The sequence below is a fragment of the Alosa alosa genome, chromosome 11 (assembly GCF_017589495.1).
Source record: "Alosa alosa isolate M-15738 ecotype Scorff River chromosome 11, AALO_Geno_1.1, whole genome shotgun sequence".
Lineage (NCBI taxonomy): Eukaryota > Metazoa > Chordata > Actinopteri > Clupeiformes > Clupeidae > Alosa > Alosa alosa.
In genome coordinates, this window is record NC_063199.1 from 22,869,125 (window position 1) to 22,896,539 (window position 27,415).

Here is a 27,415-nt window from a genome sequence, read left to right on the forward strand (position 1 = left end):
CGCAATGAGGTAAATGGAACAAGTGGCCCTGGCTCTTCCTCTGCTGTGAGTATTTAGTATTGAGTATTGAGCATAGTCTGGGGGTTGCTTTTTTCTCCTCCCCTCTCCTCATGTTGTGCTGTATTCTTCCTCAATCCCCTGTCTTCCTGTCCTGTTTACCCCCTTGTCATATTGTATGTACCGGTATGTTTGTGTAATGTATGGACAGGTTGAAGGTTAATTTCACTGGTACTTGTGAGTATGTGACAATAAAGGCCTACTACTACTACTACTACTACTGCTATTTGCGTAGCATATAGTATGTATGAGTGTAGTTCTATTTAGTTCTTCAGGGTGTGAGTGTAGCTCAGTGTGTTTGTTTGGGGCACTGTGACTGCTGTCTTTAGAACTGTAAGCAAGAACAGAGGCTATTTATTGCAAGTTCAGGGCAGGCAATTCCAGCATAAATGAGGGAATGATATACGTCCTCATTGACATGGATGCAGTTGGAAATCGTTGAATACACACTGTTCTCTCCCCAAGTCACATGTGGGTGCCATCTGCGCTAGAATAAACACGCCAGCACAAAGGATTTGTCTTTGCAGACAAAAATGAGTCAGTCAGAACTAACAGAATCAGAGTGTGTTACTGAACAGGACATGTAAACGCACAAAGACTGCAAGTCAGTGTCCATGTCGGTGGCAAAAGTTCACGCCGTAATGAATGAATGGCACATTTCAGGGGAGGGGGGGGAGCCACCTGCTACTTCTGCTCCCACTTTCCCCAGCAGATTGTGTGTGTGTGTGTGTGTGTGAGAGAGAGAAAGAGGGAGAGAGAGAGAGAGAAAGAGGGAAGGACAAGAAGAGAGGGAGAAATGGTGTGCTGCAGTCAGACGGAAAGAGAGAGAGAGGGAGAGTGTGTGTCTTTCTAATTATGCAGGAGGCCATACATGATTAATCCATTTTTATATCACCAATCCAATATGCTCTCCTGGAGGCAGAGTGCACATACTCAAATATTAATGTGACAAGAGTGCTTATGCCTGATACACTGACACTATTACAGGGCAATTGACTTGCGCACTGCAGTGGCAAAGGTATGAAAATTCTCACTAAGTTTTAGCGTTTAGTCAGCAAAAGTTATTCCTCACCAGACAGCTACACACACACACACACACACATCCTCTCTCTCTCACTCTCTCTCTCTCTCTCTCACATACACATAAACACAGACACACACACACACACACACACACATAGACACACACATACTCACACACACACACACAGAGTGAAGTCTAAAGAGTAATCAAAATGATTTGCCTTGACACGCCCACCACCACACAGATAGAGAGCAAACAGAACAACACATTTGCTGTTTAGATCAGGAGAAAGGACCCATTTTGGAGGCCATAGTAATGATGAGCGTCTGTCAAAGCCCCCTTTAACCCCTGCAACCAAAGCTAGTCGGCTGGAGCTGTGTGCCTAGAATTTTAATGCCGTACGTCTCAATGCAAATGGCGCTTTCACAAAGGCCCCTCGGAGAGCCGGCGTGACAGCCGGAGACAAAGCCTGCGCCGGCTCTGCGCGGGACGTGGACACCTCCCGGTGGTTGCGCCACAATGGCCTTTGTGAGGCAACCGTCCATATCCAGCCAAACAAGGCTGTCAACAAGCACATTCGCCTCGGATTTCCTTTCAATTACTTCACCCTGCTGTATCGCACCTCCCCACCGGCCGCCAAATCGCATGCTAATGAACCACACTGGTGCTATCTGGCATATGTGGCCCCACACAACCACACAGCCCTGCAGAGGAACCAGAGACAGAGGAGGGGAGGGGGTAGCATGCTGACTGGACTAGGTGATGTGCATGTGTGTGTGGGTGTGTCCGTGTGGGTGTATAGTGTGTGTGTGTGTGTGTACAGTGTGTGTTTGTGTGTGTGTACAGTGTGTGTTTGTGTGTGTGTGTGTGTGTGTGTGTGTGTGTGTGTATGTGTGCGTGCATGCGTGTGTGTGTGTGCGTGTAAGGGGTGGTCTATGAGCTTGGTTGAAATACTTCACTATGTGAGGGGAGGGGTGGGGGAAAGAGCGGCCGTGTCAGGTGGAGGCGGCTGCTTCCAGGCAAGTTCAAATAAACACGACACAAGTCATAATATATACGTACCATGATGTGCCTCCTGGTTCAAGTCAGTGCAGCTCGGTCTGTTGCCACTCTTCTCCTGTTTACATTAGCTGTGTAAAAGAAGAGAGAAACACAAATAAAGGTTGGAGTTTGCCTTTCAGGCTCAGTGCTGATGGTAGTAAGGAACAAACATAATGGATTTACTTTTACAGAACAAAGAGGATGTCATCCTCCTCCCCCTGCCGCCTTCGCACCCCCTGAGGAGTTTTCAGTTTTGATTTGGGCAGCTGACAGACGTGCTGAAACAGGGTTGTGGGTGATGCGCACACTGCAGGAATCTGAGATGAAGTAAGACTCAAAGGGCCTTAAATGACGCGATTTAAGATTCATTATTTATGACACGCTCCCCGCGGTGCAGCAGCGGTGTTTTACCCGTCTGAATTTTTCACCGCGCAGCTGGAGGGCAAAATTAACGGGGACACAGTGGCTTTAATCGAACCAAAACCAAGGCTGTGTTGGAAGCAGGTGAAATATTAATGTCTGCCTCAAGATATTAGGCTCGGAGTTTCCTCCCGCTTGCCTAATTACCCTTCATTGTTGTATCCGATGTTCAGCACTCTCTCTCTCTGCCTCTCTCTCACTCTTCATCCCTATCTCTCACTCTTCACCTCTCTCTTCCTCTCTCTCTCTCTCTCCCTCTCTTTCTCTGTCTCCGTTCCACACTCTATATTCCTGCTATGGCGTGTGCTGTTAATGTTGATTAGCATCTGCGCTCATGAATAATTTACGGTAAACAGCGTTCCTTTCTAATTACCTGTAGCTCACTCTGAGTGTCAGCGTGCATTTCTGACTGCGGTGGGCTAATGAGCCTAAATACTTTAAACTTTTAGCTGTTGCTGCTGCTGCTCTGCCACAAGTGGCTTCCAGCTGCAAGGGAAAATCCAAAGGTGATGCGGTCTAATTAAGGGGCTGATATCCCTGCCACAGAACGAGGGGGGGAAATGTATTCCATCACGCTGTTTGGAATGACAACACTTTGGTGTTATTTCAAAAGGTATGCAGTGATGGATGGGGAGGAGTGCTGCATATGGAAGCAGGAGAATCTCCTCTCCGAAGAGGAATATTGGAATCTAGGCCATGTTTGGCCCACGAGGGAACCCGCTGAACGACAAGTGGCAATCGACTCGGATCGGACTGGGAGCCGTCAGCATTTGCATACTCATCACACAGAGCAGTCCCATCAGACGCGCTGGTCTGGTGGACTGCGACGAGCAGCATCTCGGCAGTACGTAGAGCAGTACGCGGACCGTGTTATTCCTCTCTAGCGCAGCCAATCACAGGCTTAATGGACACTGACTGATGGAATTATGAGAGCCTCTGCCTGTGTAATTACACACTTCCTACAAGGACATAACACTTCTTGCAATATCATCCTGACACACGCAACCACATCGGCAGCTGTCTGCATTAGATCGCAACAGTCTCTGTGCTGCAATGAGAACCACAAGCATCAATCAGAATATTGATTCTACAATTTATCTGGCGTTAATGAGTAAACAAGCTGCTTCTTTATAAAGTTTACAGATGGCATTGGTTTTGGGAGATGTTCTCTTCAGAAACCCAATGCTAGTGCTCGACCCCGCAAAAAGCCCGTGTTTGGAGTGCTGCTGCTTCACACTGAGCATGGTTGGGGAGAGTTGTCATTATTGTTCGGTAACCATAGCAACACACTGGAAGGAAAAGTGGAGCACCAATTGGATCTGCATCTAACAGCGATGGTGGGGTGAAGGTAGAGGAAAGGGGAAGGGGGGTGAAGAGAGGATGTGGGGGTGAGGAGAGGATGGGGGGGGGGTAAGGAGAGGATGGGGGGGGTTGAGGCAGGAATGAAAAGAGGAGAGCATAAGAAGGAGGCAGAAGCACACTGGGGAGGCTGGAATGGCATTGGGTCAACCAGGTTGAAAGAAATGAGCGCACAATGAGAGCTCATCTGCATTTTCTCAAGTGGCCGCCTCTAACCGGGCCTCCTCGTACTCACACAAATCAATGGCATTTGAGATCGACCACGCAGAGCTGGGGCCATTCATTGTGGCACTAATTGATTGGTCTCTGTTGACATTTATGTGTGTGCGGCAACCATATTTTCTCTAATGGAAGCTTTGAGGCAGAACACAGCAGCGTTTGCATCTTTACAATGGAAGTTTAGCAAACTCTCACGAGTCAGACGGATAGATTCCATGTACAGAGCATAGAATGGGGAGAAGTGCACAAAAACAGACATTACAGAGATTATGCAGATTACAGAAATTATATTTCCATTCAGATGATGATGATGATGATGATGATAATAATAACAATAACAATAATAATATTTTTAATTTCTAGAGCACTTTTCTAAATACTCAAAGACGCTTGAAATGTTGACTGCTGTGTCAGTGAGGACGCTTGAAATGTTGACTGCTGTGGCAGTGTGAGAGGTGGAAGAGCATTTGCTGGCACGCTGAGCGCATCATGTGGCTGTTGTGGACAGGAAGGCAATAGAGGATATCCTCATCCATGTTGTGCCTTTGCTCTCTTCCTGTTAGCCCAGTGCCCTTGTCCTCATTACTGAGCCCCTCTCTATTTCTGACTGCGCTCATCCCGAGCAAACCCCCAGGGGTCAGGACATGGCTGCAGCCGATGACAGACAAGTCCTCTGAGCTGTCCGTCGCAGAGGGAGGCAAGGAGGATAGACCAGGGCTTCAGTACCATGTGGGCCAGACACAAACCACTGGGTCTTCGTCGGTCACCCAGTAAACACGACGGTTTATTACTTGTTGTGGATGGTAAAGTAAATAAATACTTGACAGTCCATTCCGACTGGAATCATCCATTTTTTTTGTGTGTGTTTGGGGTGCTGTTGACATATATGGTTTGCTGCTCTGTCAGCTACTGTGGAATTCCTGTGTATCGACAGACGAGGGTGACAGGCTTGATATTGTCTACTGTTGCAGCCAATCACTGCTGCCGTTTTATTGATTGTAGTCATGGCAGCCAGATTTGTGGGCAGCTTGCTGGCTGCAGATAAACTCTATTAGGCCGCATCCAGCCTGTGGACCGCTAGTTGAATAGGCCGGCTCTTGATGAAGGTCTCAGACCTGAGAGATTCTTGATTCGCAAACAAGACTGTGGAAACATTTTAAGTAAATGTGGTAAAAAAAAAAGCTATAACCATTTAAAATGCCTGCCATTCACTGCTTCTCCTCCTCTCAGCATCCTCTGTTGCCCAGGGCCCAAAGAACCGCTGCACTCAGGGCCAGACGGGAGGAAGGTGTGTGGGGGGCATCAAAACATGGCTTTGAAGACAACGATTAGACTTGTGGGACTGGGTCAAGAGGTTTGAGAGGTGAGGGAGTTGTGTGTGTGTGTGTGTGTGTGTGTGTGTGGGGGGTACGGGGGAGCATCACCATGAGTGACGGCAAAGGCCGTGGAAGCTCTGTGAAGGCTAAGCTAGACCCGCGGGACACAATTAAGAGTGAGTCTTTCACAGCCAGTTACAAAAACAGAGCCAGCAGTCATGGGAAAGCACTTTCACAATATCTCTCTCTCACTCTCTCTTTCTTTCACCCTTTCTCTCTTGTGCGTTATTATTGATATTGACTAGAGTCAGGCGGGCAGGATGGGGGTTAATATGGATTCCTATGCACTGGGAGATACCAAAGCAAATGAATATCATTACACCTTTGGTGACATGGCAGACACCATGTCCAGACCACCATTTTTCTTTCTTCTTTGTTCTTTTCTTCTTGAAATATGTAGCACTTGTACAGATGTAAGTGATCGGGTTTATTTTTTTCAGTCTGATGTATAATGATATATTCAAAATATTGAATTGATGCAAATGTAATACTTGGTGGGCTAATATACACCATTATTTGCTCACAATTGTCTGATTCATTGACACGAAGGACTGACTGATTGGTAGACATGAGGCAGTGCCCACTATTTTGTCTATTTATATCTCCACCCACTCATCTGCTTGATACCTGATGAAGTCCTCTGGTCGAAACATTGTAGCCTAATAAAACACTCTGGGAGCTTATATAACAGTATCTCTTTATTTTTTCATTTATGGCTCAGCCTTATACCCAGCACCTGTTTAATTTTTTGTAGATGTGCGTGCACTTTCATTCAAAGAGAGGTAAACAAAACGTGTTGTTTGGACCTCGCTACAAGATACAGAAAAACTAAAGAGAGAATGATAAAAGATTTCTGAGGAAACAATGTCAACAAGACAGCAATGAAATCCCCCCAAAAAGAAAACATTAGGAGCTGCTGGACATGGGCCTTCTTTGTGTGCTATAAACACCCCCACTGTAAGCTTGCGCAATGAAGATGTGAAAGAAGCTCTACTCGACGCCTTGTTTAGATAAAATCCCAGGACGCTCCTCTGCCGTGCTGAGTTTCAAGAGGTGCTGCAGTGGCCAACATCTGCTTTCAATTGCGGCCTCTCATTAAAAGCCCACGGTAAACAGCATACATGCGCCTCTGATGTTGGCCCATGGTAAATCTCAAACACTGACGTGCCAGCGGCACGCATTCGTTATGAGGCCCTGACAGCTCTACTGCTTCTGAGAGGCTCTGAAGGTGTTTCTTCTGTGGTCCTGCCATGCCGTGTGTGTGCGTGTGTGTGTTTCTTCTGTGGTCGTGCCAAGCCGTGTGTGTGTGTGTGTGTGCTGAACAAAGTGTGCCTCTGGAGACCGGACCTCACCCTGTCACTCCCCTTGCCCCATTTGTCTCCCCAAAGGCACACAAAACATTTATTTAGTCGCTCAGACAAGAAGAGGAGGAGAAAACACACACACACAGCGATAACTATTTCAAAGCGAGAGGCCCTGGTTAGACAGGAAGTGTGCTCCTGACGTGCCTAATTAAAACCAGAGGAGGACCTCCATATTTACTTTCCGAGCGCTGGCTTCAGCACAGCTGATCGCCTGCTTACGCCATCAGCTAGCCTGCCCGGTGTCAGCGCTGGCAGTGGCTCTCACCACCAGCCTTAATAAGGGAGGCAGTGTGCCACAAGTGAGCGCACTCTCTACATCTCCCCCAGCCCCTCAGCACATAACAATAGAACTGGGAACTGGGAACGAAAGACCATTAAACAACTGACAAAATACATCCAATCTCTCCCACCCACACACAGAGTTCATTTAGGTCCGGGTCTTTCTGTTCCAGCTGCGGCTCTCTCTCTGTTTGCACTGGTCGATTAGCCAGTCACTGTGTGTATAATGTCCTTAAACACTGAGAAGACAACAGCTGATTAAAACTGCCATTGGAGACTCTAAGTGCTAATGAATAATGCTTGTGTTGTGGTGTTCGTGATGAATCAATAATGTTCCGGGAAAGAGTGTGAGGCGCTCGTGATGAGAGCAGAGCATTGTCGGAGATGGGTCACCAGTTAAAGGTGTGACACCAGCGAGGACTGTCCTGATTTCATGGGCCAGTCTGCGGGAGCACAGAGGCCAGACCCTCATGCTGGGCTTACGAGAGTCAGGAGTCTTGCGGCCAGATCGTTTCCTCGCTGGGACGGTGCAGACTGCAGGACTCCCTCATAAACACACACACATGTGCCCATAACACACACCAGCTACGGTTGGACAGGAATGTGTTCCAGCATGGAATGTGTTCCAGCATGAAAAGTGTTCAGACACTGCAAGGGCTTAATGTCACTTTGTCGAAGACACAGTATATTCAACATAATAGAAGAGTTGCCTGCTTAGATACGACATATCAGTACAATATAGGAAACAAAATGTCATAGCATGTCAACCGTAAGGCGAGGATCACATCAGCCAGCGGCAAGCAGCAGCGGCAAACGTAACGCAATGTTCAGACCATAATAAGTTTTATCTTGTTCCTAAGCAACATAAATGGTTTGTCAATTGAATACGCTCGCGTTGCGCTTTGAAAGTTGAACCAAGTTCAACGCTCAGCTTGTTCAACGCTAGCGTTACACCAGCGTTGCCATCGTTCCGCTGCCGAACCATAGAGAACAATAGGAAACCTGCCACTTGCCGCTGGCTAATGTGATCCCCGCCTAAATGTTTGAGTTTGCACAGCCGCTTAACCTGCTTGGCATCAGGGGTGTCTTGCCCTTAGACGCATGTTGTGTCATCCTGACCTGCTTTACCACTCAGTTCTCCTCATACACAGAGACCTCCATCAGGAGAAATTCTGCCTCCATCAGTCCCAGGAGAACTCTTATGAGGAGGAGGAGGAGCGGTGTTGGGTGGTGGAAAAGAGGCTGGCCATATTTTCCATCAGGCAGGCACACCCGTAAAAGCTCCTAAAACAGCCGTAAAAGCTCCTAAAACAGCATTAGAAGCATTCCTGCTCTGGGCAAAGGAAGGAGCGAGCGAGGAGACGTCATGTAAAATCACCCTCAACACAAAGGGGCCCTCCACACTCTGCGATTTAATCTTCAGGTGCAAGTGCAGAAATGGCCGCCCCATAAACAGTCCAACCAGGCTGTGAGAACTTTAAGAGCTCCCTGTGCGTTTTAGTCTGGGAAAACAAAGCACACAGGGGCCGCTGGGAGCTTATCAAAAAGAGACTAGCTGGTCAACAAGCTCTGATTGCTGATATGAAGTTTATGCAGGATGGGGTCCATTAGAGGGACCTGAGCGGTCTGCACTACAGGGACTGTCTTTGGAGAAACAAATGGGGGTTCGGGGTTAACCTACCACTCTCTCAAATGCATTTTGGCTACAATAGGCACCACTTGAAGTCTCTGGGCTGTGGGAAGGGGAGTTTACGTGATTGCGTCACAGTGATTTATAGGGTGAGGTGGGGGTTGGGGGGGGAGAGAGAAGTGCAAGTGGAACATGAGCCCTTCTGGAGGATGTCCAGCGTGAGATCCCTGAAGAAACACAAGTCAATAGGTTTCCACCACAACAGATGATGGATGTGGGGCAACAGGCAGAGACTAATGTGCTCGCTCAGTCAGGGTAACACATCCACAGCCTGCAGTCACAAAACTGCAAATAGCACAAAGGATAACGTAGTAACCTGATTTTTGGGAATTCTTGTACGCCGATGTTCTAGAAAACTGAAACCAAATTAAAACAATGTAGATTCTTATGTATTAGATGGCATAACTAAATTTGTTTATTCCCTGCCTTTCCAACCTAGAAATGTTGTAAATATGCTCAAACGTGTCATATTATATTGCCACTGAAGAGTGTTCTCATTATTTGACAACCCGAGTGGCTTGAGGAAGGGGTGTGTGCGTTGCAGCCCACAGTCTAATGGTTAAAACTAACATTTATGCCTATTTCCCACTCATCTAAAACATGCAGGCAAAACCAATCAACAGACACACTGGTCTCGTCGTTAAAAACAGGACCACACAAATAGTATGACTCAGTTTTTTAACCATCTAAACCGTTTTTTTTTTATCTGACTACAGACTGCTAAAGAAAACCATCTGGATCTGTTTTGACAGAAAAACAACCCTAGTTGAGTCAAGGTGAAATCCTTTCAATGCTATCGAGTTGTTTCACTTTTTGATGTGTCTGTCTATGATGATTTTTGTCAGTGTATTGGTAACAGTGCATGAAGTGACCAAGATTAAGAGGGCTAATCAACAGCCGCATTAAACACTCTGTCAAAGCTGAGCAGCTTAGCAATATAAACGGCTTTCAAAGCCATGATCTCCAACATTCACGAAACACAAAGCACAGTTCAGAGCTCAATTCCAAATGCCACAATTCACTCATAGGCACGGGGAATAACAGAGGTCTCACCCAACGCTGGCAGAAAGACCCTGACTGCAGGCTTATGGGAGGGAGAATAAAAATGCCCCTTTGAGCTTTCTGATGTGATTCTGTGTGTTGGGCTCTGAGCTGTGAAAGAATCCCTCAAACGACAATGATATCAGTGATGAAAAAGAGAAGATTACCAGGGGTAGATGGCTTCTGCAATTTTGGGAGGGGGATGGTATGTGTGTGTGTGTGTGTGTGTGTGTGTGTGTGTGTGTGTGTGTGTGTGTGTGTGTGTGTGTGTGTGTGTGTGTGTGTGGGTGGGTGGGTGCGTGCGTGAGTGTGTGTGTGGATATGTGTGCTAGAGAGTGTGTGTGTGTGTGTGTGTGTGTGTGTAAATAACATGGTATCTATTTTTTCAGAGCTTGCAACAGAATTCCCCTGTGGACTTCTATAATCTATTTGCTTCTTCAAAAGCAGCACATATCTTCAACCCCAAGTTTCAGATAAGATGACACCCTGAGCTTGCCTCCCCCAACAGCACCCTTTGAACCCCTCGAAGCATCCAGACTCGCTAATCGAGCACCATGGCATTGATTAGGTCATGTGCACACACACACGTACACACACTTGTGGTTGGGGGAGGGTGCTATCCCGGTCTCCTCCAGAGATCTCCAGTCCAGACCATCTGCTTTTACTTAGACTAAGACCACTCAACACCCTCCACAGCCTGAGCTGATGAAACACACACACACACTGCCAGTGGTTTATGACTACTGACTGCTTTCTCCTGTATTGCTTCACTCAAATGACTCAAAGGGATTTCGTAAGCTTCATTACATACCAGCATATAGTCAAGTCAAGTCAATTTATTTTTATAGTACATTTAATGCAACAGAGTTGACCCAAAGTGCTTATGTCCATTTTAAACATGATCTCAAGACAGCACCTAGCTCATATGTCACTATAAATTTTGAAATGAATCAGAGGTTGATGATGGTGCAACTCTTCCATAATAGAGGGACAATTGGGAGGCTCTGGACCCTTAACACATTCTCTTGGCCTCTTAGCCGTTTTACCTGCCTTAACCAAAGGTCTATTAAACCACTTCACTATCACCAGTGATCATAGGGGTCAGCTGGTAGAGGAAGGTTCTAACATGACCAAGTTCACAAATTCAAGTCCTTGGAAACCACACACATCAAATGTTTTGCATTGTTTTTGGAGACTATCGCCCGCTAAATAAACAAACGTAATGAAAATGCATCTCCACACACTCTAGCGTGGGGTCCCCCCTCTGACGGCAAACAGCCGGCCCTCCTAATGTTGCGCCCCTGTTTCTCTGCGCATCGGCCTCGCCAACAGGTGCATATAATTAGGTCAAACCGCCGTGGAAGCGTGCTGGCAGCGGAGCGCATGGCTAATCTTTGGGAACCCGTCCAAAGTTATCACTTCCTGACGATTGTTATTGGCCCAAAGCGAGATCGCACACGCTTGATTTACTGCTTGTCTCTGTCGTTTCCGCAATCTGCCCGTCGCGGCTGCCCTGTATCTGCATGGCCGCAGACACCTGCCACACCTTGTCCCAACTTCTGTCAAACCAAGTGAAGGACGTCACACCTTTTGTGGAGAGTCAGCGACCATAAGAAAGCTCCCTATTGCACAGCCCTCTTGCTTTTTTACATGGCTTTACCAGCCTCACGCTTAGTGCACAGTGCACGCTCACCACGCAAGTGAGGCTGATATGGAGATGAAGAAAGGAGAGAGAGAGAGATAGACATGAAAAGAGAAGGAGAGAGAGATAGACAGAGAGAGAGAAAAGAGAGAGAGAGAGAGATTAAGGCCAGTGGAGATTAGACTTCATGGTCTATTTCTCCCATTTGCTCGTTTAATGGGTAAGGTAATGATAAAGGAGCTCAGAGAATCCCCTCGGTGGCTCAGAGGAAATACCTTCAGCTTTTTTTCACGGGCTGCCTGCCACACACGTCTCCTAAAGAGCCACCTCCACCTCCTCCTCCTCCTCCTCCTCCTCCTCCACCTCCTCCTCCTCCACCTCTACCTCCTCCTCCTCCTCCTCCTCCTCCTCGCCGAGATGTGAGGAAGACTGCGGCCCTTTGATGAGGAGCCTGCACGCCGCGACTTATTATGAGGTCACAGTGGCTGCCGGTGAACTGCCCCCTACCCACCTCCATCATTCCGACTACCACAGGCATGTCTTAACACATGACCCTCGAACACCACCCACCTCACAGAACCACCACCACCACACACCACACACACTTCAAGCGCTGTTTGGCTTGAAAGTTTTATAAAGTGGTATTAAAAAATCATGAGGCACTCTCTGGACATGGCCTTTAATCATTCCCTCCCCTCAAGGGTGAAAATAAAAATCTACAACATGGAGATTTAATCTGCTTTAAACACCCACACTATTATGGCGGGGGTCTCCTAGGTAGCACATCCACAGGGGATAGGCCGAGAAGCAAATAGGTAGAAACCAAATGGTGGATGATGATCCCAGCAGGCGACTGCTCCAGAATGTTTTGAGTATTGAATAAAATGCCCAAGAAAGGAGCTGAGTAGAAACACGTGTTGTGTACTGAGTATGTCCATGTGCTGGTTTAGCTCAGCCATTAGCTAACCAGAAAACAGAGCACATTTTATTCCAGAACCTTCAGTGTTTAGAAGAGACAAGTAAACAATGTGCTATTGTGGAGAAGACTGTCATTTAAGCAGATCCTGGGTTTTTCAGATCATTCATTGTGAGGAGACTATACACACTACGGGCTACTGCATGGAAGGTATTTGCCTTCATATCCTACTGGCCCTGAAGGCCAGCATGCATAAGACTGTCTACTTCTGCAACTTCCAAATGAATGAGAGTGCAGGCAGCGAAATGTCCTTTTAACGGCAGCACTGCAGGTTTGCGGCATGCGCACGGTCCACTCCAACCCCCCCCCACCACCACCACCACCTCCTGTGGGGATGACGGAGTCGGTGATGGAGGAGCCACGCACGTCTGTCCCTGGCCAAGAAGGGAGCGTTCGGCCCGCTCGCTCTCACAGGTGCCTGCTTAAGCCACCAAGGCTTTTTTAATAAAGCACTGAGCACGTCCCTGGGCGGCCATCGGAGCGCTGCAGGGCCAGGCAGGTGCGGCGCCGTGTCTAATGGACTGCTGATGAGTGTGAGCACCCGCTGGGAGAGAGCGTGATGAGTGCGGGCACCCGTGGGGGGAGAGAGCGTAATTAGGACCAGCAGAGCAGGGACCCGCTGGAGACACGGGGGGAGCCTGGCGAGGTGCCGGTGATGGAGGCGGAGGAGACGCCGTGGAGGAGGGCTAACCTGGGGGCTCATTGGGCTGAGTTTAGCTGCGAAGGAGCAGGAGGGCTAACCTGGGGGCTCATTGGGCTGAGTTTAGCTGCGAAGGAGCAGGAGGGCTAACCTGGGGGCTCATTGGGCTGAGTGGGCTGCAGGATCGTGGCTGTGATGGCTGTGCTGGGGCTGAGGGCTAAATAGGTTTTACAATGGAGCCCACTGGAGCAATTAACACTGACAACTGGATTTGCATGTTATCTAAATATGTATAGAACTAATTACTCTATAATTACACTGTGTGTGTGAGTGTAAGGGTGGGGGGTATGGTGATGACCCATTTCTGTCTGTGAAAATTTACCATATTCACCTCCTTTCAAAATCAAAAAGGGGAATTCTTTCTGCTTGCATCAATGTGGGTTACATTTTCATGAGATCATTTGCCGACCCACAAGAATGCAAATAAACAGCCTAACTGCCGACCCTCCGCGGATAAACTAACCGACTCCAACACATCTCTCAGCACGCAACGTGGCACACCGAGGACGTCTCGTTTGTGGGGTTTGCGGCGTATTCTCCAGCCGATTTGTGTGTTTTTTTTACGCATGCCCTCCAGACAGTGCGCCTGATTTACTGCAACTACCCCAGAGGAGGGCCAGAGACGAGAGAAGCCAGCGGTGGAGAGCACAGCTCCAAACATGCTCGCCTATATCCAGCTCCTAAAAGGGCACACTGTTATTTAACCACGTCTCCAGAAAACCACCGCAGCAGCGGACCGACGTCATAGCCACTTCAGTGTCCCACTTCTGCTTCATGTCTATAAACTGTCCCTAACTGCAGCCTCCAGCATAATGGCCCGACATCCAGCCATAATAATCCCTGACCAAAACAAGCCTTTAATTAATAAGGCACCAGCCACCACAAGCCCTGAACATGTGTTTAGTTTAGTTTAATTAATATTTGGCTAATTGGTTTGGTTCAACCCCAAGGCAATAATTATGCCCATTTTTGTATTTGGTTGGCTAAATTGTGTTTGTGTGTGTGTGTGTGTGTGTGTGTGTGTGTGACGTGCGTGCACACGTTTGTGTGTGTGAATTTAATCACATCATCAGCAAGATATCACTGAATGTTTTGAATTAAGACACACACGTATATATATATATATATATATATATATATATATATATATATATATATATATATACATAAACCATAGACTGAACCATAGACTGAACTATCTCCGCCAAACTATCTTTTAGGCACAAAGGGAGGCCTGTTTCATTGTGGACAGGCCCCTTCACTCTCAATGTGAAACTTGATGCACAGAAGCATACCACAGACACGCTGCTAAAGCCAAGGGAGAAAATAGAGGGAGGGGGCAAAGTGGTCGGGTAGGAGGGGGTGGATTTCGGGAACAAATCTCTGCTGGAGAACACGGAGGCTAAGAGAAAGACCAGAAGCTGGAGGACTCCCATTTCAGCCATGAAATATGCCTGAGTCAGGAGAAGCAACCCAGCAGCTGACTGCACGGAGAGAGACAAGCTATGAAAACAAGCCCCAGACTGTCCAAGTGAGAAACAGAGGACTGCACTCTGCCCCGCGCCCGGCTAAAGGCTTCGCCGGTCAGTGAATGTGTTTATTAGGAGGAGCTCTACAAAAAAAAAAACCACCAAACAAAATGGTTCTGTATGCGACAGAGACACCACACTGAGGGGTCTTTTCAAAAAGCGGACGCCTGTACATCAATGCACACACACTTCCTGTACATCAATGCACACACACTTCCTAGGCCTTAACTCGGCTGCACCGCTTCATTCAGCGATGGAACTTTTTCTACCCCGCGGGAACATTTTCTTAATTATGATCCCAAATGATAACTCTCGCGAGTCGAGTCGGAGTCTATGGAAAACAGGAAGCCTGGCAGTTAACCACAAGTGGAGGAAAGAGCTGGGCTCATAGCAGGGCCGTTTTCACCCGGGACAGGATTTCCAGTGGAAGGCAACTCTGTGAGCGAAAACAATCACCGGTCACACGACTTCATTTGTGTTTGCCGCTCCACTCCCCCACTATGAACACAAGCACAGTTCATTGGGAAAGTCCAGTTGTGAGGACCCAGAGAATGGACTATAAATCCTTTAAGCTGCAAGCTGAGTGGCAATTATACCATGAGTTGCTATGTGTGTGAGTGTACACATGTTTGTTTGTTTGTGTCTTTGTGTGTGTGTGTGTGTGTGTGTTTGAGACAGAGAGAGAGAGAGAGAGAGAGAGAGGAAGAGAGAAAAAGAAAGAACATTACAACCTTATCTGCACTTCAACTAAGAAAATGTAAGCAAAGAAAAGCCAACAGATAACATTTTTTCAAAACCTTTTTCCAACTCCAAAACTTCCTTCTGATGTTGCTCTGTACTTGCTTGCTCAGCAGCTCATCCTCAATCAGCATAGTGCCTGTGCCATTATAAGGGACAAATCCCAGCTTGAGGACGAGTGTGACACGGTGCTATCTGCGAGGGAAGCATCTGGCTCACCTTAGACCTGCCAGACACCTCTTCAAGAGCGCGCTGGCCAACTAGGCGCTCCTCAGTCAGTGCCTCTCCTATCTGCCAGGTCCAGCTTGTCAAACGCTCACTTTTTAACTCATTACGAGCCCAACACATGCATTATGGAGGGGAAACCAACCAAAGGACAGATAAGCACCAAGAATCCTTGGGCCAAGCACAAACAAACAGTCTGTTTCCTCCCGATAAAGAGCACTCGTCAGCAGCTGTGGTGCTGGGACTTCCTTGTCTGGAGAGGACTAAAGGGACCCTCAGTTTAGGCTCCTGTCCAGTCCGCAGCTGGCTGTGACTGAGATTATTGTGCGTCTGGGTTTGTCTGTGCGTTCATGCAGGTGTTTTTTGTACCTGCAGGAGTGTGAGCATACATGTGCATCCGACTGGTTTAAAGTGAACAAGGACATTTGTGGGCTTTGATAACTATCTCTGCTCATAGAGTAGGGCCCCAGTGGACCGAACAAATCATCCTCACCAGTATTAATCATGGAAGTTTCGTCCTCGCATACATCTCTGCAGTAAAATGTGCACCCCATCCATTACAGGCAAGCACCTTATGCCACGCGCAGCTAATGGAGGGTCCTCCGGCAATCGAAAAAAGCAATTTTCTCATGGAGCCGGCAGATACTCTATTTAGCTTCCAAGCTCTCCGCGGACCATCGGCACTGGTGCATGCCGGACCTGACGTGCGCCACTGGGAAACAAGTGATGACCCGGCCTCGTTTTCTGCTAGCTCTGTAAAAATCTGTCGATACAGGACGTGCGCGGCAGGAGGAATGGGAGAGTGCAGGCAGGAGGAGGAAGAAGAGGAGGAGGAAGAAGAGGTGGAGGAGGAAGAAGTGCAGAGAGCACGAGGCAGAGAACGAAAAACAGAATCACCTGGGCTGATTAGGCGAGCGAAAACCGCAGCGGTGGACCAAACGAGGCCCGACGAGCAGCTCATCTGCAGGCGTGTCAGCGGACATTAGCGTTGCGGAGGGGCAGACGGAGCCGCCGCTTCCAACACTGGCGCCCCGCCGAGCAGAACCGCAGATTAATTTAGAGGGGCTCAGCCCTTTAATGACCGATTCCACGCCTACCCGGGCACCACAATGCCACTGTCTCATCTCTCTCGCCAGAGAAACGCCAGCGTAGCACCAGCAGCAACCTGAATCAGTGCCACACAGTAAAGACCGATAACCACCACAGGTAGACCCTGATGGGCTGGAGAGTTATTGAGAGCTCTATCAAACTAAACACTGATTGGACTAGGAGCTATTGAGAGCTCTATCAAACTAAACACTGATTTGACTAGGTGCAATGATACTGGGTGCTGTTAAACTGGATCCTATAGCAACAATGAAATGTGGACAAAAATCATATCTGACCAGCCTCCGTGAACAGGAAATAGAGACAACAGTATATCAGAAGGAACTAAATGTCCTGACGGCCCATTAAAAGGACAGTGTGTAAACTGTGAAACCAGAGGTTCAAGTCCTACTGTCACAGAGTCCCTTCTACGGAAATGCATGTTGTAGTCTAGCCAGGACTGTTAGTGTGAGGTCATTCCAATAGTTAACATTGAACACACAATAAAATACTGTCAAATAATTATTATGCGCACCTAAGCATTCTTGAATTTCCCCTTGGGGATCAATAAAGTATCTATCTATCTATCTATCTATCTATCTATCTATCTAAGTAACCTCACAGCTGTATTTTTTCAGAATCTGCTGAATTGGCAATGTTTTTAAAAAAGCAACTTCACTCAATAGCAGTTTCATCAAATGCCGTTCATACCATTGTTTCAGCATCCACTGCCATTGCTAATGTTAATAGATAATATGTTAAGACTAGGTGACATTTTCATTGAAACCTCCATCACCACCGACATAACCAAGTCATAGATATGGAAAATGCTATTTTCTTTTTTTGCCATTTTATCATCTGTCATGAGAATAAGAGATAGTATTAGGAATGTGCATAGTGGCAGTTGTGAGATATAGCGTCCATAATGAGATGTTCATAACAGGGTTATGTCAGTGCCATGGGACAAAGGCTCCAAGTGAACGTTTACTTCGTGGAGTCCATAGTTTAGTCAGTGTCCAGGACTTATGGATGGAGAACATCACAGGGTTTACCAATGTAATAAAGCTTTGGTGAAAAGAGGCCTCAGATTGTTTCACTAGGAAAGATGAGCTTTAGAGGAGAGCCTGTTATTTTCCTTCTGAGCACCATATATTTCCCATTGCAATATAGCATTACTGAGCTCTCCACTTTGCACATTCATCTTAAAAATCCTTACAGTCACAGAGCTCCTAGCTGCAATCTACCGGTCCATGAAAAATGAACCATAATCCTTCAGTGATGCTGCCTGGATGTCTCTTTTTGAACGAATGTGCAGTTTGCTCTTTTTTCTCCCTGCAGACATAACTATTGTTGCAGGGAAGCATAATTACTTCCCATCTCCCATGCTAGAAATGTTAGGAAAACACAGCTCTGGGCAGCTCTTCCAGAACTTTAGTCATTCTTATTGGCACGGCAACGGCACTGCACACCCGTCTCCACATTGCTCAGACCTCCTGGGCTTAAGATGCAAAAAAAACGTCTCAACCACTGGGAGAAGGAAATTACCCATAATGCCCTCAACATCCCTACAAAACGTGTACAGGCAAAACCCGACATCAGCCACAAGGCTACATCAACAACCAGAGGTCATGGCGAGAGCATATGTCGGGGATTACCTAAGGTCAGCAGCACTGCTGGGTGGAAAAGACGCAGGTCTCCTCAGCTCCCCGCAAAGCAGCACGACCTGGCCGCCAGGTCTCCTCAAACTCACCTGAGGGCTGACAGCAGCCATGACTTCAAGCTGAAGCACACGGACGCGCACACACACACCCGCCACGGCTCACCTCTGCTCACAGCAGCGCCACTTTAATGGATCCCTCTGAGCCAGTATGTTCATGCACAAGTGCCGGGCTAATTGAAACCTGATTTCCTTCTTCAGGGCCTCCACTCTCTACACTACTCTGCTGAGCAAGTGCACCACAGGCACTCCCAACCCATATGCCACAGATACAGGTCTTTAATACAGGCTTCTGCAAGCCTTTATTTTTCCTAAAAAGACATATATCTGCTGGACCTTTTCGGATGGGCTGTTGTAGGCTTAAAAGTGCTTCATATAAATGATTGCTAAATGTTTACAAAAGCTTTGTGCGCGCATATATTTATAGAGCACATTATATAAGAATGGAGTTAATAGGAAACAAATGACGTTCTTGGAATAAAAACAAGACACATTGCCAAAAGCAGCTACTTTTAAGACTACAGAGTAGTCGCCGTGAGAGTAGCATTCTCTCTAACACGCAGTGCAATAGGCCTAACTATATATTTTTTTTTATATCAGGACGAAGAGTCGTCTCTCTTTCCTCTTGATTGATTCACACTGACAGTGGACTCCTGCCCTACAGCAAAGGTGCCGCCAAAAGAGACATCCATCTGCCGACCCCGCGTGTCTTGGGGGACAATTCCCGCTATGAAGGGACCTCCATGGGCCGACGATGAGTGCTGTCACTCCCCGTGGGAAAGCCGCCAGCTTGACGGCACACCAGTTACGCTTTAAGATCACAAACGAAACATGACATTTTCCAAGAAGAAGCCCGTTCTGTGGGCTACTTGAGGCAACCACATCAACCTTAATTTACTTTCACGATTTATAAAGCACAATTTAAAGAAGTTTAGATGGGCAATACTTCACAACTATATACCCAATGCTTTTTGAACCTTAACTGCAATTCGGTTTTTAGGCTACTATCGTGAACTGCCATAATATTCTAACAGTATCCTTATCGCGGGTGCCACAGCAGAGTCAATGTGTTTTACAAATACATGAAGTGGAAACCAAAAAGAACAAAGAACCCCCTCTGTAAACGGACTAGAAATACCAGAACGCCTGCTGGAAATGTGGTACACACAAACATATAAAATGGAAAACGCGATATTAAGAATACTTGAGCTACATTGTGTTTAACACCAAGCAATATCCATTACCAAAGTATCCTGCCTACATCAGAATTCCACTTTGTGTTCCTCCAGGCTGCTAAAAGAAGCACTAACAGTAAACCCCCTCAGAATAACAATGAATGGTTGGCATGACATCTAATTAAATTACCGCTATCTACGAATACCAATCAGCTGCAAAATCCCCTCAACAGCCCCTGCGACTGCTGCGCTCTGAGATCGCATACAACACAAGCTCATATTATCATTCCAACATCGTTACAAAGCCTATCGACTGGAAAGTAGTATCATGGCATACATTTGAATACAAGAAGTTACAGTCCGTTTCAAAACAATAAAAGCAACTTGTTTGTAAAACTTACCTCAAACGCGCCTTAGACTCGAGATGTTTGTCTTGCCTACGTTGCGCTCCTGTAGCTATAACGGTATCAAGCAATAATATTTTTTGATTGTTGTATAGCCTACTGAACCGACTGATAAACTTCTCGGGATAATTCAAAACAAACACCGCAGTCTATAAATTCCCGTGTCCCTAGAACCGTACTCCCAGTTTGGTCATGCCTTCTCAGTGCCGGAATGGTATGCCAACAGTTTTCTTTGGGAACTCGCTTCACGCTGAGGACCGTATGAGCATCCACAGTGATCAGCCTACAAGGGCGGGCACTCGGCACCGAGGTTTACGCCTACTGTTAACTTATTTGCTCGAATACCGAGCCGACATTTCTTCCGTTCAAGTTGTAAATAATATACAGATAAACAGTTGTTATATCGCAATGTTTTTTGTTTGACAGATGAGTAACTTCCAACCAATCACATATTCTAATCGACTCCTCCCTAAAATAAATGAAAGTGTTGTTTTACAAGTGGGAGGGGACTGTGCGTTGTGGCAAAAGTGTTTGCTTTCCGCTGCGCCCCGCATGTCACTGAAACCACCACAGATGGCGAGATAGATAAGACAGCCTAAACGATCTTTCTTCCCCTCACTCACAGGTCATGACACTGACATTCCCTGTGGCACACGTGCTATACCCACACCGCCCCTCTTTAATTTTAAGATGAATCGCAGATTTCTGTGGGTAGCGTCTTGGGGATATACGCGCGTCTTGATTGATAGTTCAATGAGTGTGAGTCTGCGAGAGAGTTCATGATATGATATTTGGACAGGATTTCGAGATTAATCTCTCTCTCTCTCTCTCTCTCTCTCTCACACACACACACACACACACACACACACACTTGTATTCTATTTGTAAGCATCAGTCTCTTCTTAACAATATACAATGTTTCTGTAATGTCACAGCATTATTAGCTAAGTATTTGCTGGTTAACAACTGACTGTAACAGTATCTAGTAGAGCACAGCTGCCTGTGGTCATTGAGAGGAGAGACACGTGTTGGTGTGTTTTGTAGACACATGTGTAGGAGATTTGGCATGTGCTGTCTGCGTGTTATTGAAATGGGAGCCCTCGAGCCTAGTCAGGGAGCTGCTAGGGGCTGTAGAGAACGTGATTTCAGTGGGAAGAAGGGGGGAAGGGGAGTGTCTTAAGAAAACACAGGAGCCTGGGCCCTCTCTCTCTCTCTCTTCACTGGTCACCATAAAACCTTCTCTCAGACCAAGGGTGTTAGACTCTGGACTCACTCTCCCTGTGTCTCAACCCTCTGAAACCAGCTTTGCTTGTAGTTGCTCTGTGTTAACAGAGACACAATGGGATGACACAAATCTCATGGTCATTTATTACCCCCAGACAAAAGACGCTGTTAAAGGCCTTCCGTTTGTGCTCCATTTGGTTCTTGATGAATGAGCCATTGAGCAAGCGCTGTGACTGAAGGGGGCATGTGTGTGTTTGAAGGACATGATTGAAAGACTTCACTAAGAGAGTCCCCAAACTGCATGTTTATTTCGACGATCTGTGTAAGACACTCAAAACAGACCCTCACAACATCATCTGTGTGCCTCGCAGAGATTTTTCACTGTCTGGTAGACATTTGTTTTGTTTCCTAATGAAGACAGTATTTGGGATCATCACTAATATACTCGGGCTTCATCAGACACACTGACAGGTTGGGTTGTAAAGACTCCTTTTAGAGATACTCATGTTTATGCACCCCCTCCCACACACACACCCTGCTCTGTTTCTCTCTCTCCCTCACACACACACACACACACACACACACACACACACTTTGCCCCCCAGACTGGAAAGCACAGCAAAGCTTTTACTTCCATGCTACTGTGAGCACACTAATGTCACTGTCAACCTCACACAATCACACACACACACACTCACACACACACACACACACACACACACACACACACACACACACACACACACACACACACACACACACGCATAGATCCCAGGACACTGCTCTCATTCACATTTTGTCAACACGCATCATCACAGCATTTGTGGACAAACACACACACACACAAACACACACACTCAAACTCACTCTATTGTCACTCCCCAATGTTGAACACCCCCCCCCCTCCTCCTCCTCCTCTCTCTGTGTCCATCTTAGCCTTCTCTTCAGGCAGCCTCATTCTGTCAGGGGGCATCAGGCTGCACCCACGGGACAAGCTCCCTGCGCTCCACTCCACTGCCGCTGCCCGACACAGTAGCCTCCAGGGCCCCACTCCCTCCTGAGACGTGCGCCCTACCCGGGCAGCTAATCACCGTACGGGGGAAGGCTGGCTGGGGTGAGAGCACACTTATCAGGCTGGAGCACCGCACCGGGAGTGTGTATGCATGTAATGGGGACAGGCCAGAACATTTGGACTCACTGTGCGAATAAATCCTCTGCACACGTACACACATGGTCTGTGTTACCCACAACGCATGCACAGACGCGCACACACACACGCACACACGCACACACACACAAACACGCACACACAGAAGTGGTAATGGAAGGTCATGGCAAAGGAGAGTGTCTTCCTTATTTGAAATGTCTCCTTTTGTTCTAGAGCATTTTGTTTGTGTGTAGCTTAGCAACCAGTGAGAGCTATGTATGTTTATGTCTTCATGAGTGGAGAGCAGAGAATAAAACTGTTTCTCTCCGTGTATGGAAGTTAGGGACAGAGCAAGAAAGACAGCGAGAAGGAGGAGCTAAGAAATACTTATGGCAAGGTGAACAAGGTGCAAAGAAAAACAAACCCTTAGCTGTTGACACTGTATCAGCAACACTAACATCATGTAACATCATGTAATCCTTATATTGTAGTCACTGTCAGATAGTGTCTATTGACTCTGGGTAAGACTTGTTGACTTGATTTGGTTTTTATATTCTGGCTGCAAATGATAATCCCAAAATAGCTCATGTTAGAGCTCACATAGAGCCCAAACACAGAGTGCGAGTGTGCAGATTGGCAGATCAATGTTAATTGAGGGAGAAGACTCTGAAGGGTCCTTTAGAGACGTGGAGCACATGCCTGCTGGGGCTCATGTTATGAGATCTGATGAGGATACTTGGGGTGGAGAGGATGCAGAGGAACCATACTGTAGTGATTAGCCTGTAGAGAACAGTACTGTAGTGATTAGCCTGTAGAGAACCGAAATGTAGTGATTTGCCTGTAGAGAACCGTAATGTAGTGATTTGCCCCTAGAGAACAGGCTACTGTAGTGATTATGTAGAGAACTGAAATGTAGTGATTTGCCTGTAGAGAACAGTACTGCAGTGATTCGCCTGTAGAGAACAGTAGCCTACTGTAGTGATTATGTAGAGAACCGAAATGTAGTGATTAGCCTGTAGAGAAGAATAGGCTACTGTAGTGATTATGTAGAGAACTGAAATGTAGTGATTAGCCTGTAGAGAACAGTAGCCTACTGTAGTGATTATGTAGAGAACCGAAATGTAGTGGTTAGCCTGTAGAGAACAGTAGCCTACTGTAGTGATTATGTAGAGAACCGAAATGTAGTGGTTAGCCTGTAGAGAACAGTAGGCTACTGTAGTGATTATGTAGAGAACCGAATTGTAGTGATTTGCCAGTAAAGGACCGTATTGTAGTTATTTGCCTATAGAGATCTGTACTCTAGGGATTAGCCTGTATAGAGAACCGTACTGTAGTGATTTGCCCATAAAGAACCGTACTGTATTGATTAGCCTGCAGAGACACTGCATGTTTTGTAGACTGTTCTCTGAGCACACAGATCAGTGCGGGGAGATGGATGAGAAGTCTCTCTCGCATGTATTTGTGGGGAGACAGAAGACGGCAGATTTATTTGATGATCGGAAAGCCAGCAGCAGGTTTTTATTTTTGTCTTTCCCATATACAGTATGCGTATGAAATAAACTTGGCTCAGGCAGCGTCTCTGCCAAGGGTGGGGATCTAAAGTTAGTAAATTTCAGTTTAACATATTTTTGGAGAAAGTTCCTTTTTCCTGTGATTTTCCACCGCAAACGTCTCCACTCAAACAAAGTAATCAAGTCAGGTCTGTCTGTCCAGTCTCACCAGACAATACTGAGAACAGTGGCATCTGCTAGAGCAAAGCCCGCTGTCACGACACTCACAGTGGATGAAGGGCACTTACAGCCCACCCCAGGGGGTCAAGCCTGAGAGGATGGAGAAAGTGAAGGGAGGATAGAGAGAGTGGAGAGAAGGAGGATGGGGGATGGCAGGGGAGAGTGCGGGAATGAGCAGAGGGTGGTGTGTGTGTGTGTGTGTGTGTGTGTGTGTGGGGGGGGGATGCAGGGGGTAAAAGAGAGAATGAGCAGTGTCACACATATTCACATTGAGGCCCGCTGATGCTTCGTGCCCCCTCCCCCCATGCTCCTGCGGGGGCAAGCTGCGCTGCGCTGTGCCTTCCCGGTCTCCGTCTCTGGAGCAGGCCAAGCCAAGCGTGGCAGAAACCCACCATGTACCTCCACAGCCCCCATGAGGACGCGCTGGTGAGCTGGGAGAGGAGAAACTAGGGCAGGGGAACCGCACCTCTCCATCCACTGCTTCCCCACCACACTGCCCCTAATTTGATTCACTACCAGGGAGCCATCCATTTCTCTGTCGAGGACACATTTGTCCCTCTGCTTCCATTTCATTTGAATCTTTCTGGGGTTTTTTTTTCCTATTCTCTCTCCCAGCACCAGCCGGCTCTCCACAGTCATACGTCTGCCGTTCAATTAAATTTGCACACCAGGACACCACTTCAGCGCACGGCACATTTTTCAGTATTTCATCAGAGCGGTTAAATGTAATAATGTACCATGAGGAATGCATAATGTATGTTTGTGAAGCACTGACAGAAGAGCCCGTGTATTAAAGGTGAATGAGAGTGTGTTTGGAAATGCTGCAGGCTCTATACAAGCACAAGCCACTGCACAGAGTCCTCTCTCCAAGCCACAAGGGTGCTGCTATTTCCAAATGCCAGGCTCGGCAGTGATGAAATTGGACATGTGAGTGCTCTGATTGATTGTGTGTGTTTGTGGCGTGTGTGGAGGGTTGCTGGAATTGAATAGGAGAGAGATAAAGGCTTCATTTCGCTGGCCTGGGTTCATTGGAGATTATTCTGTGTAGGGCTCATCAGTCTTTTTTCATGAACTCTGATGGAAATTCTTTGCTTTGAATGATGTGGTGAAGACACCACAACTATTGTGCTCTCTCTCTCTCACCCGGCTAAATTTGTCCACGGTTAGGCTGATGCAAAAACCCGTTCACATAGCATCTGCAGGACCCAAAATTACCATAATTCTCACTGCTGTCTCACTTCTTTGAGCCCCAGACATACCACTACAACAGACCAACTGTTAGTGGACCTTGTAATGATGTCCACAGAGTTTGTTTTGGATTACGCCCAGTGGGTTCTCCATTGCAAAAAGACATTTCTTTTCAATGACCTTAATCACCCACACTCTTCTTCTACTCACTAGCTGCTCTAGCTAACTGTATGTAGGCTATGTGTGAAATATCCTTCACATGTTGCTCAAGCAATAGATTTTTTCTTGTTTCCCCTTTTTTGGAGGATGCTATCCTGCCAGTGTCTGCATGGAAACCAGCCCTTCCTTAGCAACTGCCTCCCCACTGGCTGCATGTGGTGCCCAGTGTATGCGCTTGCTGGAGGGCTCAGCTGTCAGTGGAGCTGGGCGATCGAGCGTTTTTCATTACCGCTACCTGAACTTCACTCAGCCCCGGCGTGCTCCTCCGGGGATTGCACCAGCACCTGCCAGCGGTCGTGGACGTCAATGCGAATCCCAGGCCTCCTCCTCTGTCTGAATTACTGCGGGCGGAGGATGGGAGCGCAAACACGGTTGAATTCTACGGGCCCTTTGTGTCTCCACGTCGCTTTGGTGCTGTAATGTGACAGCCGAGCTAGATCAAACAGACAGAGACAACACTGCAAACAAAGACAGGGTTACTGCACGCTCTGAGGAGATTTCCCACAGAAAACATTGTCTACACAAAATGTGTCGGTATGGATAGCAAGGAAGCTGGTGAAAAAAAGCAGACAAAAGACAGAAGCATGTTCACAGTCATCCCGTCTCTCTGTTCTTCTTGGAATGCTTTGATCCATTCGGCTGGGCTGTATACTTACCTGTCTGGACATGTAGGAGGACTAGAGCCTCAATGACGCGTTACAATAACAAACACCTTTTAGGGGATTGCCCAAAAAATGTTAGTCATGCATGCTGCCAAAATGAAATCCCCAAACAAGCACAAGCTACTTTTTCTAGTGGCTATTGTGAAATGTAGAAATAGGGTGTATGTTTCCAAGGCAAGGTAGGATCATACTCACAAGTCACTATTGTTATGATGTGGAGTACCTCATGGACTAGTTTGTGGGCCCTTACGGTCAGAACTGATAGAGGCAATACAGACAGGCAGAAAGGTCACACAGCACTGAGAGGGAGTTCATGCAGAATGATGTAGCTAGCTCATTTACTGGCTCTAACAAACTAAACCATGTGTTTGGATTTTTCTTCATAAGCACAACATAAATGTGCGCTCTATAATGTGAATATTAAAGCTCTGAAATGTGATTATGCAAGGTCATTATGACACAGTGAGTCATGGATGCCTGGGAGTATCTTTTGTTTTACCAGAGAGAGAGAGTGGTTGTGTTGTGAAATGTACAGCTCCAGAGTTAAGTTAAACTGTGTTACTGCTCTCAGCTCGACCTGAGGGACTTCTCTTCATTCCTCCCAATAACAGCTTCAGATCTCAAAACTAATGTCTTTGATGCCATTTCCTCAGGGACTATCCTGACAGCTTGGATTCCCTGCTGCAGTTGAGACGTCTGGCTAAGGAAATGTTAACATGAGATCTAAGCAAAGATTACCTTGTTAAAATGCCTGTCAGCTTTCTCCCTCTCTCGTCTTCTCTTGCCCTCTTTCTCCTGCTCTCTCCCTCTTTCTCCCTCATTCCCTCTCTCCCTTTCAGCTTTTAACAAGCAGAGGGTGTGGTTTTGAGGTCTTTGCTCACCTCACACCTTGCATCTCTGGGTTTCCTTCCTTTTATTAAACTGTTTACCCTGCAGAAAGCACATTGTTAATTACCGCAAACGCCACAGACGCTAGTGCCGGAGGGGGGAGAGCTGCTTAATTATTGAAGCAGTTTCCACTCGCGGAGCAGAGATGTGACAGAATGCACACGCGGGAAACTGGAACAAATTTAGGCCCCTCCCCCCTCCTCCTCTTCCTTCACCAGCACCACCATCACCACCACCATCAGCACCACTCAGACAATGGCTCACACATGCTTGTGCCAGAGGAGGCGAAATCAGC

The 27,415-nt window shown here is 47.1% G+C and overlaps 1 protein-coding gene across 1 annotated transcript in view; it reads right to left on the minus strand.

Moving 5' to 3' along the window:
- tspan18b (tetraspanin 18b) overlaps positions 1 to 20,383 on the minus strand; it is a 40,506-nt gene extending 20,123 nt beyond the window's left edge. The window contains exons 1-2 of the mRNA XM_048256202.1: positions 20,060 to 20,383; positions 2,144 to 2,211 (exon numbers count right to left, since the gene is read on the minus strand). Of these exons, the coding sequence (XP_048112159.1) occupies positions 2,144 to 2,146 (3 nt within the window). The 5' untranslated portion in view covers positions 2,147 to 2,211; positions 20,060 to 20,383. The remainder of the gene's footprint in view (positions 1 to 2,143; positions 2,212 to 20,059) is intronic.
- Positions 20,384 to 27,415: the final 7,032 nt, after the last annotated feature.